Source organism: Nelumbo lutea, chromosome 1 (genome assembly GCF_056320005.1).
Source record: "Nelumbo lutea isolate HS-2025 chromosome 1, American lotus-T2T, whole genome shotgun sequence".
In the NCBI taxonomy this organism is placed as follows: domain Eukaryota; kingdom Viridiplantae; phylum Streptophyta; class Magnoliopsida; order Proteales; family Nelumbonaceae; genus Nelumbo; species Nelumbo lutea.
In genome coordinates, this window is record NC_142684.1 from 170,710,539 (window position 1) to 170,725,242 (window position 14,704).

At 38.9% G+C, this 14,704-nt stretch overlaps 1 protein-coding gene across 2 annotated transcripts; it reads right to left on the reverse strand.

The window, feature by feature from the left end:
• Positions 1-1,810: 1,810 nt before the first annotated feature.
• LOC148879145 (VAN3-binding protein-like) lies at positions 1,811-6,492 on the reverse strand. 2 transcript variants are annotated; one of them, XM_088960569.1, is made up of 7 exons: positions 5,972-6,492; positions 5,012-5,134; positions 3,557-3,998; positions 3,174-3,395; positions 2,981-3,030; positions 2,654-2,711; positions 1,811-2,456 (listed from the first exon to the last, which is right to left on the reverse strand). In XM_088960569.1, the coding sequence occupies exons 1-7, from the start codon at positions 6,272-6,274 to the stop codon at positions 2,236-2,238; spliced, it is 1,419 nt and encodes a 472-aa protein (XP_088816695.1). In that variant the 5' UTR covers positions 6,275-6,492; the 3' UTR covers positions 1,811-2,235. The 2 variants fall into 2 exon arrangements, with proteins under 2 accessions (XP_088816695.1, XP_088816694.1); XM_088960568.1 differs by having other exon boundaries at positions 5,012-5,137; positions 5,972-6,403.
• Positions 6,493-14,704: the final 8,212 nt, after the last annotated feature.

Genomic DNA, 14,704 nt, shown 5'->3' on the forward strand with positions numbered 1-14,704 from the left:
TATCATTTAAATGACTTTAGAGGATAACAAAGAAAATTTCGATCAAAGAAATTATTATTTAATTATAAGAACTTATTGTTAAGAAATGTTATAAAGAGGTGTTTTGGGATCTTGAATGGAAAATTTCCTATTTTGTACCATCTTTGAATCTACAGATGCAACGATATATTATAATGTCATGCTTCATCACATCTGATTTTATTAATAGAGAGGCTATTCATTATAAAGACATTGAAAGATGCGCAAGGGAAAATATAACAAATAAAGAGGGAAGTGAAGGTAATAAGAGTAATTCGAATAAGGAGAATAAACAAGCATAGATACAAATAGTTAAGTCTTAGAGACAGAATAGTAGATAGGATGTGGAGTAACACAAATTAGAACATTGATTTTTTTTTATTTTAATTTTAATTGTAGATACTATGGTTAATGCATTAGTTGTGTTTCTTAACATTTGAACTTAATTATGGATTTATGGCGCATCAAATTGATATAGGAATAGCCAAACATATACATACACCTATGTGCTTATGCAGCAAGGGTTTGATAAAACAAGTCATAGAAAGAACCAACAAGCATGGTCTATGCTTCTTCCATTGCCAAAAATTGAGAATCACCTAAACTCGTTTTATTGGATAGATGAATTTACTGAACATAATACTTGGCAAGTCCCACACAATGATTATACAACCCATCATCGACATACAGCATCATGCATCATAAAGGGATGCCAGATTATATAAATCAAATATTGTGTTGCTTGCATGTTTTGGCTGCAATATACCTGTCTTAGTAGTCTTACTACAATGGTTTTGCAATTTCTGTTTAAATGTAAGTTGTAATTTCTTTATATCCACACATAGTATCTATGGCTAATGCAACCAATATTTCCATGCTAGAAAGATGTAAATCAATCTTACTCGGAGCTACTGATTAGAAATATAATGTTTTGTTAGATTTGGTCATTGTTATTTTTCTTTTGATTTTATTTTATTTATAAATCATTATTAATTTGGTTTCAAGTTATTCTTAATAAATATTGATATTTAAAGATAAAATACTATGATAATTTTATTAAACAATGAACAATATCCATTATTTTTATTACCAGATTTTGCTAATAAAATTTATTTTTCTTATTAAACAAATTCATATTCTATACAATATATACTGACTATATTACTTGGCATATATGACAATTGACAAATATATATTTTATTCAATATTATTTTGTAATATTTTTTCAATTTATTTTAAGCTTAAAACTTAAAGATCGTGCGAACCGACCCATTTATAATCAACGCAATAAAACTTCCTTTAAAAATTAAAATTTGAAAATAAACACGAGCATGTAGGGCATCACTGGTAGATGCATTGATCATTTCAACGTGATGATCGAATTGGTAGATGATTCATTCTGTCATTCATTGTGATTTGGGACCATATCATTTATCGGCCCCACGTGTAACAATAGTAAATCCCAACAGTACCCGCGCATCGATTGTTCTACGTACATGCACAATTACTTATACCAGCTGACCTCTTCCACCAATTACTTGGTCATGTCGATATCTGCACCTCCGGATCAGCCTTTTTAGATCATTCTCTTGGATCTAATAGAACAATCAACAGAATATTTACCTTTAGTTTTGCAGCTCACAAGATCCCCGTCAAAATACAAGTAGGATATTAACTTCAGAACTTTAGCTAACCAGTCCATCCCAATCTCAAACAAACGCCATTTTCAAGTTACCACTGTTGATTGTTTTTAAACGAAACCAAACGAGAGAGAGAGAGAGAGAGAGAGAGAGAGATGGAAATGAATTTACATAGCACATAAACAAGGAATATAACCAAGATTTTGCTTTACCTAGTGCTACACCAGTCACAATGTAAAAGCGGATTTGTTCCCATCCCTTGCCACTTTTTGACCGCTAATAGTCCAAGATTCCATCTTTTCTTCCCAAAATATGGTTGAAATTGAGAGCTTGAACACAATTTGGTCTTTTGGATCGATGCTGCTTCTGGATCCAAACCCCTTTCACTTTACTTTAAATACAGACATCCCCAAAATATTCCCAGTGCAAAGAAAATCCCTTCGGATATTGTTGTATCATTCACCTTTCCCTCCCACCACCCCACCTCTTTTCTTTACAGTAGGACAAAAAAGAAACAAAATAAACAGGCAGACCCACCAATATGAATCTCAAAATCTCCATTTCTCTGTTAATATAATCACACATTTGGTTTATGTCTATTGTTCCGTTCGGCAACGATGGTGAGGAGCCTGGACACACCCTCAGTCCAGACTTCGTACTCCCTTTGATTCCTGCACTCAAACTCTACTACACCACGCAAAGCAGTTTTCAGCCCAAAGTAACGTCGCTGCTCACCGCCCTCCAGCAAATGACGCCCAGGCCATGCCGGAATGTCCTTGCAAACCTCCAAAACTACATCTGTACCCCCAAACAGACGTCGATTGATTCAAAACTAAACTAAACTTGGAAAAAAGAGAAAGTAAACAAGATGAACACCCTATTCTTTTACTTTTCTTTTTCACTTTTACTGCAATTGATCCCCTTTCTCTGATCCCGATAAGGGTAAGGGAAGACCGTGAACTGTGACGAAAGAATAACAGGCTAGAGGTACTTACTCTTTTTCTTTTTGGTGATGGTCCCTGCAACATGCCTGCTCTTCATCTTCAGCATTACCTGTAATAAGATGGAATGGAATGTGAGAATTTTTTTATAGCTTCCACGCCCACGATGTGATAATTGATAAACTATACTTCAGTTGACAGACTTTTCAATTATGTTTCATTTCAGTTTAAATTCCCTGGTTCATTGTGTCCCCACCATTGGCACCCATTGCAAAATTTCTTTCAAATTCTAACAAAAATAAAAAAAGAGATTTTTTATTCATGATCCATTAAAAAAACGAAATCAAGAAATTGAAATCAGAGTCATAGCAGAAAACCCACCACGCCCGTCCTATGGATATAAACAGAGACGATTTTCAAATGCAGATCACCTGAAACATCCAACCAACAAATAACAATTTCCTTAACGCCAATGAAATCTGCAATCTACCACAATTTCTTTGTGAAAATAAAATAAAAACAAAAATAGATCATTGATCAACTTAGACAAGTCAAAAGTAAATGAAAGAATCACCTTTACGGGTACGCTTGAGGAGTTCGCAACCCCTTGCGAGGAACTCTTGACTGCAGATACCGAGGAAATTCTCCTCGGTGACAAGCTCACCGCTGTGGTTAGAGTGGGCATTATTGTGATTATTACCACCTAAACCCATACCTTTCTCAACCGGTATTACTGCAGCTATATTCCAAACATCCTTCAATGCTCTCGCTTTCAACGTAGCGGCCCCGCGTAGAGCTGCATCCACCAATCACCCGCATTAATAATAATATCATGGGGTCAATGTCTAAGTTCAATTTCGTCAACTCCAAGTCCTTTGTCGATCCTCTTATTCCAAAAGATTGTTTGCTTCCTTAAGATTACAGAAATACCCACACCGAGTGGATTAATTTACTAACCTGTTGCTGCCGCAGCTGTCAAGGTCAGAATGTCGCCAGGTGAACGGACATTGACGGCCGAACTAACGACGGAGGCAAGATGTTCCCGCTCGGCGCCCATTGCCTCTGCAGCCTCCACGCATTGCGCTGCAACCAACGTTGCAGCCGATGCAACCGCCATGTCAGTCTTTGACATTTGTTCGTCTTTGCCTGACGATGATGAAGCAGCCGTGGCTGCGGCAATGGCAGCCACTGCAGCAGCTACCCCTGCAACCGAGACTGCTGCATGGAGCTGCGCGTTGTGTGCTCGGGCTTCCTCCTTCTTCTTCTCTCTCCTGTCTTTCAACCACCTACCTACTGTCTTGTTACCGCCGCCACCACCGCCAGGACCTGCGCAACCACCGCCACCCCCGCCACCGGGACCTCTGTTCTGCGTTTTCATCGTGTTAGCCGTACGGGATAGCTGCATGTATAGAGGGGAACACTAGGGTTAATACCGCAGGAGACGGTTGTCGGCCAGAGATCAATAGTGAGATACAGTAGGTACACCGAAACGGACTGTACACTGGCTGTATCACCGACTGCAGGTAAGACAAACGGGAGAGAGAGAGAGAGAGAGAGAGAGAGAGAGAGAGAGAGAGAAGCGACAAAACGAGTGGCGCGTAAACGAATTTGATTCGAGAACTGAAACAAGTGCCACGTAGCACGACATGCAATATCACTTGACGAGCGCATATTAAGTACATGTTTTCTAAAATACGCTGATAAGGCGTATAGAACAGAACAGTGGTCCATGTCGGAATTCGGAAAGCAAGCCAGATGCACCAGAGCAGAGTTTGAGAGAGAAGGAGAGAGGGGGATGGATGGGATGTATTGACTATTTTCCTTGCATAATCGAAAGACCAAGATGCCCTCCAAGAATTAACAAATTTATTGAATGCTTGTAACCTGAAGACGTTTTGTTTGGACGTCTCAGTATGGAACAAAGAGAAACGAACAAGTTTCCACTTTCTCAGAAAGATTCCAAGTCGGCATTTCTGAGTTTATACGGGGGCATTTACGTATTTCAACTTATCTCTCAGAGGCGAGCTTTCAGTTAACGGTGATGGTTTGGCTACCTATGAAATGTCTTAATATATTTTTAAGATGATTGAGAAATCTTAGATTTTACGTCTGTTAATACAAATAAAAAAGCACTAACTGTCCATCCAATTGATAGAAGAGATAAAAAGCAAACGTTCTCTCACTGCCGCTGTAACAAGATTACAGGTTTCTAGGCCAGGGAGAGAGAGAGAGAGAGAGACAGAGAGAGAGGGACGTCGCGGAGAAAGCTGAGCATCGGTTGCTTTGTCTTCACTCCACAAGGCTCGTGCTTCGAAATATAATAATTGCAACATCAAATCACAAATTAATAATAAGATCAACATGAATAGAAGTTTCCGGGGATAAAATCCGGCCAAAAAGAAAACATCAGACCTTAACGTCGTCGATTTCAGACGGAGAGACGGGAGGACTGTCCGTTAACGAGCCACAGCTTTGATTGCCGGCTAAAGGCCCACTGCTGTGGGAGAGCCTTCCAGAGGTCAATGGCGATACTTCCTGCTGCACCGCAACCACCAAGAACAGAATCAAACCTAGAGAACAATTAATGACTCTTACAGCTCAAATCTACATTACATCAATATTAAGTTGATAATCCATCACAAGTATAAAAGGAAATCAGTACTGAAGGGAAAAAAATAAAAGGAAATCAGTAATCAGGAAATGAAAACCCCACAAACAACAATCAATTAGAACTTTTCACGAATAAGGGCAACAACATGGAAGATCTCTGATCACCATTTTTATATATTTGTATAACCAAGAGAACTCGCTACGCCAGAAGACCATCTCTTAGGTTTTGATAGAGAGAATATGTTTTCTATTTCTATATACTGCCTTTTCCCTGTTTTGGTTTTCAAGGATAGCTTCAGCGTGCGAGACAGCTCTGCCGTTGCAGAGGTTCCTCCCGCGCACGAATAGGGAAAACACTGCTCAAATTACTAAGTGAAAATTAATAGTAGCCCTAGTAGCCAGGATCGAAAAAAATAAAATAATTAAAAAGCAGAACAAAAAAATTCTTAGAAAACAACGACAGATAATTGTTTCGAGGAGGAAACCTCGGTTTCATGAGATAATCAGAGACCACAGACAAAATGGAGCCCCATCATCATACAGGCAATCGCTCCAAATGAGCAAAAGCACGCATTGACCCAAGAAGTAAAAAACAAAGTTACAATAAAACAAAACACCTAGAGAGTAACAGAATCAAAAAGAACGAGAATAATTTCTTAACAAAATGTAGATAGGGATCATGATGGAAGAAAACCCAGATTCAAAAATACAGGAACGCCAGCTTCCCCATCCACCTCTCTGTGTTCTGTTATCGTTTCTTACCGACTGTGATAAAATCCTCTCCATCACGAGTTGTGAAGTTGCAGAAGAAGCGAAAGAAAATGGGTTTCCTGAAACCATCGCTGCCTCATCAGTCTCCCCAACGATATCTTCAGGAATTACACCTCCAACGTTCGCAGCCTTGAGAAGCAGCGAAGGAGGAGCCAAAGCCTTGGATACCTCGAGAGCGGATACACTCCAAGAACGTGAGAGGAACTCCATGGGCTCCAGTGGGGTTTCGGGTGGCCGGAATCGGGGGAGGGAGACGTTGGAGAGTCTCCATGGGTCACCAACGCTCTCTTCCATGGAGTTGGAGCCAAACAAACTGAAGAAAGAGAGAATGTGAGCGGGGGGGGGGGGGGGGGGGTGCGTACGATAAGGGGGGATTTGTGCAATTTGTAGGGGGTGGCGATTTATAGACGAGAGCGGAAAGGGCAATGCGGCCGGAACACCAGCGTTAATATGCTAAAAAGAAAAAAAATATTGGAGAAAAAATCATATCACTAATACGACCTCAGACGGCTTTCTGTACGCTTGTCTCCTTACACTCAATAAAAACTAGAACTTACGGCTATCTGCTTGTGTTTTCGACGATTTTACTGAAATGCCCTCCACCTATTAAACAATCGCGAGTTGCAAAGCAGGGGAATCCAGGAAAGGGTTATAATACTTGGTTTGGCCAAACAACTCGCCAACCAGAGAAAAGGACAATCAACCCAATCATTCCACAGTTTTAACACGTGGCGGTCCAAACTGGTCCATGGAAATAGTTTAGGCTCGAGTTAATCGGTTTGTTTTGTTAATTAAAAAGAGATATCCTGGACCTGGAACTGCCAGGTGCAGGTGCTTTCGGGTTCAAACTTTTATAGACAGTTGGGATGTGTTTGGCATGGAATTCATGGGGTTCAGATTAGGTAATTTGCATAAAAACCCTCAGCCATGATCTGATAAGCTCAGGTTGGCGCTTGGTGCTAGGCTGCTAGCTGGGTTGGGTGGGTTCCAGAGTTCCACTTAATATTAATTGGGTCGGGTCTTTTCCAGGTCGAGGTAGACCCGTATAAACAAATATGTAGAATCAGTTTGGAACGAGATCATGTAGGGTTTTCGATAAAGACCCGATTATGAATGGCAGCTATATTTTTTGTCTGTAATTTGATATTAAACCTAATTATTTGTGAAGTTGAGATATTATTTAACATCAGTGGTAGTGGTAGTGGTATATGTTGAGAAAATAATTATTAGACCGAGTATCAAAATTCAGAACCGACCCAATTATAATTGGAAGAAAGAATGCAGACACAGACCTGTATAATTGGTCGATTCTGTTCGGTGCCGCTGGCGTGACTGACACATTGAGAACTCCAGCCTCTAGGAAATAGGTATTGAATCTATTGATGTTATTTGAGTTAAAAAGCATGAGTAGCATATTTAGGTAATTATGGACACTTTTCTTGGGGTTTAATCTTTTGATGCAATTGTAATTTTTTTTTTTTTTTTGTTTTTTGGAAGCTATAAAGGGTTGAAATTCAATCAATCATGCTATCCTTTACAAGATAAGATCAACCAGTCAGCAAAAGTACTCAAATAAAAGATCCAGGGATCAATAATAAGTAGATACAAAAGAAGCAATCAAAACAGACCAAATTGATGCAATTGTAATTGCTTGGTTACTTGTTAAGATATCTCTCCTTTTCATCCATAATAATTCAATTTCATTATAGGGGTCTCTTTAATCAAATGACTTTTCTTTAGGAAAATGACTATTTATACAATGCAATATTTAGTGATGAACTCCTGAATTAAAATTTAAAGTGCATTATATTTTTTGTGAAACTATTAATTATTAAATGAAAATTTTCCCAAAATTAAACAGTTCAAATTGGTTATGTCTTCCATGCTATCCTACCCCAGAAAAATGAGGATTACATGCATGCACAAAACTAAAAACTGAAACAGTGACTACAGATTTAATTGTCCTTATTTTCTTTTATTCCTGCCAGCCAAGAGAGACGTGGTGAAATTGAAGCCCCTTTGCATTCTATACATCTTGTCAACACTCTTCACTCTTACCACTATTTAAAGGGAAACAAATGATTGCCATGTGGCAAGAGGTTATCTTCGTTAGCTAATTTCTTAACTATCTATAGCTCATATACATCTTTGGGTTAGTATGGACCACGTGACCAAGCTGAATTCTGAACTGTGAACTGATGGTTTGGGTGTTGGTCGCATTAGCTTTTATATTAATACTAAAGAGCCGAACAAGTGGAATCTTGTCATGTCCCAATCCTTCATCCATTTATTGACAATGATCTTTTACATGTTGAATTTGGCTTAAGATTTCCTTTCTATTTATTGTGATTAAAAGCATCGATAATATCAATTTAATAGTAGATAAATATTAACTCAAGACTTCAAGAGGATGAAGTACATACCATTTTCAAGGAAAAGAGAAAGTTCATCACCCTTTCCTCCCATGCAGCAGGCATGTATTATAAAATGAAAGGAATTTACGGCTCATTTGCTTTGCAGGAATAGGGGTCTGGAATCCGAATGAAATTGGGTTATTTCGGTTCAAATTATTTGATTGGATGGAATTGGAATTCCATTCTTATTTATGGTGGAATAAGATTCTCTTATTTGAGAGAATGGCCATTTCATTTCCTCCCTCCATATTAGAAAACAGATTTTAGGAATAGACCATTCCTATTCTGATTCCAAGGGATTGTCATTCCAACTATGAACCAAAAGGACCCTTATATTGATGCTTGGTGAATAGACCATGAGCAATGGTGATCGGTGAAGTTAAAGGGAGTGACGGTATAAATCTTTAATTCCAGACATTAGTTAGGTTTTGTTTGTCCTATTTAAAAGTAAAGAGTCCATCGTTGCTTCTAACAACATGCTGTTGTAACTACTACTGCTCCAATTTGTAGAGCTCACCCTTTGATTGGTCTTTGAAGAGAAATCACCCCCTCCCCCTCAAACTTGCAACATCTCCCACTGAGTTTGTCATTGCCTTGTACTTAGATAAAATAGAGATTTACAAAACTGGTACCAAGTTAACTTCTGTCTTAATTATATTCCACATTCAACTGCCTTTGCTTCATGTACTTATTTACATAGAGAGAATAGTTAATGGTGAATGTATAGGTTTCTTGTACAAGGGACCTATATATCACGGAACAATGTCAGAGGGGAAGGTTTTGTAACTATATCAACTATTTGCTGCACTGTTGAATTTGGAAAACATTGAAAAACCGAATACAATGATAAAAAATGGTATACTGCTTGCGAGGGCTGTACAAATAGAAATACAAATAGTGAAATTTGTAGGTTTTATTTGTGGATGTAAAGAAATAACCAAACCACGTAAATCTAAATCTCATGTGTTATTCTCTGTTTTCTAGCATGACGGGTTACAACTTACAAGAGCATGTGAATCGCTTTAAAATTACTGTTACAAATAAGGAGTCCGCGTTATGTGAATCCATGGGTTTACAGGATGTATGAACCCGGCAATCAGAAATTGTCAGGTCGTCGAGGCGAATAAAGGGTAACGTTAACGAGCCTTTAGCCATCAACAGTTCAACACAAAAGACATAAAAAAACCAGAATTCTCCTGTTCTCATTTCAAACTCCCTCCCTCCATGTTTTTTTTTTTCATTATCCTTCGCCGATCTTCGCACAGCAGCATTCACCGGCGCTCTCACTCTATACCGGCATTCATGAACGCAAAAGCCACCAGCGGCAGAGGGATATCATTCGGCATCCAGCATCCGTTATTAGCCCCCTTCTTCTTCTTCTTCTTCTTCTTCTTGGGGCCAGTGTTAGGCCCCATTCGCTTTTCACTAAGTTATTTATCCGAGTAAATGCAATTACCTAGGTATGTGTTTCTCAGGAAAAACTTACCCAAGTAAGTGCATTTACGCATGTTCTTTTATTTCTCGAGTAAATAAGGCACTGACTATTTTAGTCATAGTCAAATCCATTATTAAAAGGGGCATTTTTATCACATTCAAGTGTTGACAACTTTTCCCCTATGTGGAAAAGTTATTTACTCACCAAGGAGATGGGTATCACTTTCCTAGGTAAGTGATAAAGAACAAAACAGGTTGAGGAAACAATGAAATCAATTACACTAGTTGAGAGTCTTTTGTATATTTATATTTGAGTTGCATGTGTACAGCTATAAGTTATTTACTATTAATAGAATACAAGATGAAGTAAACCGTGTACAAGATAAGGAAAAAGGAGTGATTAGGATAATAGTGTTTGGGTTCTTGATGACTCTTTGGTGCATGACTTTATCTATGGCACTGTTGTTATCCTTATCTCTATCAGTACCAATGCCGTTATCCTTATCTCTATCAGCCCCAGGCAAGTTGACTAGGGGTAATACAGTTAACTTGAACCAAAGAGCAGAGAATTGAATAAGACCAAGAGGCTTGGTTAGAATGTCAGCAATTTGATCACCTGAGGAGATAAACTTGACTTCAAGAAGCTTTTGAGTCATTTGTTCTCATATGAAATGAAAATCTATTTCTATGTGTTTCGTACGTGCATGGAAAACTGGATTGGAAGTGAGAAATGTTGCACCCAAGTTATCACACCATAGAACAGGTGGAGAGGTAGGAGAAATTCCAATCTTGTGTAGGAGAGAACGTAGCCAGATTAGTCTAGAGGCAGCTAATGCAAGGCTCCTATACTCAAATTCGGTGCTAGAACATGATACAATAGATTGCTTGCAAGTTGACAAAGAGATCAAGTTTGGTCCCATATATATACAAAAGCCACCCTGCAAGCGTCGATGATCAGGGCATCAAGCCTAATCTGCATTAGAAAATGCGTGAAGACATAAGGAAGAAGAAGGTTGGAGGAGCAAGCCATGTGATGGGGTGCCTTTGAGATAGTGCAGTATGTGCTTCACACTTGCCCAATGAACATCAGTTGGAGAGTGAAGAAATTGACATATTTTATTTACTACAAATGCTATATCATGCCTAGTAAAGGTAAGATAGTGTAGTGCTCCTACAACGCTTTGGTAGAGAGAGGAATCAAAGAGAGTGTGACCATCAAGCTTGTTGTGTTTAGTTGATGACACCATGGGTGTAGAGGCTGGATTAGCATCAATCATACCAGCACGTCAAAAAAGATCAACTATGTACTTTCTTTGAGAGAGAAGCATTCCCTTGGGAGTGTGATGCACCTCTAGGCCAAGGAATAAATGAAGAGGCCCCAAATCTTCTATAGCAAATGTAGAGCTCAGGGTCCAATTGGTTTGTACGAATAGGGGTCTGGAATCAGAATCGGAATGGGCTATTCTGATTCCAACTGTTTGCTTGGGCGGAATTGTGAATCCATTCCCATTCCTGTCGGAATGCCATTCCCTCATTTGAGGGAATGGCCATTCCCTACCCCTCCCTTGGGAATGGAATCCCATTCCTTCTGATTTTAATTCCCATTCTCATTCCTATCTGAACCAAACAGACTATGAGAATGGACCACATTCCGATTTCGATTCCAGAGGTTTTTGATTTCGATTCCGACTACGAACCAAACGAACCCTCATTTTCAGAACAAGATCATCTAACAGCGATGGATGGGAGCCAGTGAGGATGATGTCATCTACATAGACGAGATCATAGAGCATGATATTCCCTTGCATAAAAATAAAAAGAAATGAATCAGACTTTAAAGCCATAAAGCCAGTTGCAAGGAGGAAATCATATTACTTAGAGTACCATGCACGTGGTGCTTGCTTTAAGTAATAGAGTGACTTCTTGAGATGACAAACATGGGTAGGGTGGGTGGAGTCAATGAAGCTGGGTGATTGAGACATAAACACATCCTCTTCAAGAGACCCATGCAGAAATGCATTTTTGGATATCTAGTTGATGGATACACCAACCCTTAGAGAGAGCAAGGGAGAGAATAACTCGGATAGTGGTAGGCTTAACTACTGGGCTGAATGTCTCTTGATAGTGATAGTCAACTCCTTCATGTTGACTGTATCCTTTGGCAACAAGACGCACCTTATGCCTTGCAATGGAGCCATCAGGATTGTACTTGAGACGAAACACCCATTTGCAACCAACTAGGTTCATATGAGATATTCGGGAAACTAAAACCCAAGTATTGTTGCATTGCAATGCCTCAAATTCATCTTGCATAGCTGCCTTCCATTTTGGATATTGTAGAGCCTTGAGGAAGCAACTTGGTACTGCATCCATGGGAAGAGGGTGGGAAGTGAAGGCAGTATAAGCCTTTGGCTTAAAGATTCCCGCTTTGCTTCTGGTTACCATCGGATGTACATTAAGTGTGGGGAAGGAGCTAAAACTAATGTTGGAGGTGTGGAAGCATTGGAAATAGGTGTTGGTGAGGGATGTATTGTAGGAGAAGCATCATTGGAAGTGTTCTCTGGAGTGAGCTGCATTGGAGGAGAGTTATGTTGATCTGTGAAAGGTTCAAGTTCAATTATACAATTTGATGCATCAATAGTGTGAGTGGATCCATTTAAATTTGTGACTGGGAAGGGAACCACAGTGGGTGGTGGTCCAATATAACTAGACGTAGGAGCTAACTGTAAAACGATTGCATTGTCTTTACACACATTATTCACTGTGAATAGAAAGGAACTTTCATTGAATGTGACATGGCGAGAAATATAAGTTCAACCAAAAGCAAGATCAAGACATTTATAGCCACGATAGGAATCATAATAACCCAAAAAAACACAACTTACAAAGTGGTATTGAAGCTTGTGACCATTGTATGGTCGAACTAAAGGAAAACATTCACACCTAAATGTTTTCAATTCTTTGTAATTTGGTGTAATCCCAAATAGAACTTCCTTTTCATCTGAAGAGGCTTTTCACCAGTACTTAATAGGTACCAAGGCATGAGTAAGAAATGTTAGACCAGTCTCAACAATTTGATGATGTCTATATTCTACAAAACCATTTTTCTCCTACGTGTCTGGACATGACACACGTTGAATGAAACCATACTTATCAAGGAGAGGCTTAAATACTTTGAATTCTCCCCCACCATTACATTGAAATTGTTTGATGGTGGTGTTAAACAAATTCTCCACTTTTGCTTTAAAAAGCAAGAAGGTATTCAAGGCATCAAATTTCTTAAAGAGAGCAAAAATCCATTGAAAACAATTGAATGCATCAATAAAAACAATATAGTATTTATATCCATGTACTAAAAAAATTGGGGCAGGTCCCCATAAGTCCAGTGGAGCAGAATATGTGCGACTACTAGAAACAAAAGGTAATTTATGCGCCTTGCCAAGTGTCTTAATCTGATCGGGACCATCATATTCAGAATGCAAAGATAATTTCTCAAGATTAGAAGTTATGTGATGATTGGCACCTGAGTCAGGGTACCAACTGATGTCAATGAAAGATGCAATGCTTGCAGTGTAGGCTGAACCATTACCACCAACATTGTTGCCTTTTAACCTCTCTTGTTTGAAGTTTTTATCAAAGCATGCTCTGCATTTGTAGGCAGTATGGTTTGGTTTGAAACAAATTTGACATTTGACTCCTTGGCAGGGATTCGGCTTACGTTCTCTATCAGTTTTGTTCTTGCTCTTGCTAGCATCAATTTTAAGAGTAGGAGACCTGTAAAAAGTAGATCAAGAAGCAACATTTGCAAATGGTGCAACATCAAAGAGAAGCTTTGGTTGCTCCATTCGAAGTTCATGATTAGAGAGAAGAGCTTGAATTTCATTAAATGTGTAGTCTTTAGATCTTAGAACAAGTTGTCAGAGAGAAGAGCTTGAACTCACCAATAGCCACCAAGTTGTAAGAGAGTATCCTGGCTTTTTCAAGATAATCTGCCATGCTTGCAGTTCCTTTCTTGAGATGCATGAGTTCAAATCTAAGCTGCATAATGCAAGCTCTAGCGAGACACAAAGAGCCTCGATTAAGCTTCCCATACTCCTCTAGCAGTGGTATGGCCAATAACTTGAGCAAGTACTCTCTCAGTGAGAGATGATAAAATCCAACTTATGATCAGCTGATCTTGCTGCTCCCAGAGTATGTATTCTGGATTCAAATCAGTTGAGTCACCGGACCCAGTTGAGTTGAGGAACTTGGTTGGTGCTTCGATTTTCCCATCAACATACCCGAGAGCCTTAAATCCCTTCAATGTTGTAATGAACAATGATCGCCACAAAAGATAGTTTGTACAATCTAGCTTAACAGAGATTAGGTGTGAGACTGTTGTTGGGAGACTGAGATTAGCAACATTGGTGTTAGAAGTTTGAGAGGTAGCTAAGGAAGTCATGGTCGTAGAGGGCTTTGATACCATAAAGAACAGAACAGGTTGAGGGAAGAATAAAATTGATTACACTAGTTGAGGGTCTTTTTGTATATTTATATTTGAGTTACATGTGTACAGATGTAAGTTATTTACTAATAGAATACATGAAGTAAAGTATGTACAAGATAAGGAAAATGAGTGATTAGGATAACAGAGTGTTTGGGTTCTTGATGACTCTTTGGTACATGGCATTATCTATAGCAATGTCATTATCCTTATCCCTATCAGTAACAGTGTCATTATCCTTATCTCTATCTCTATCAAGTGATATTCAGGAAAATAAAATTTCCCTGGTCCCCACATAAAGTTGAAAAAAGAACATGGATTCGTAGTCAATGGGAACCAAAGTCCCATTGACCAACTCCCCCCCCCCCTCCAAATCCAAAAAAATAACACCCC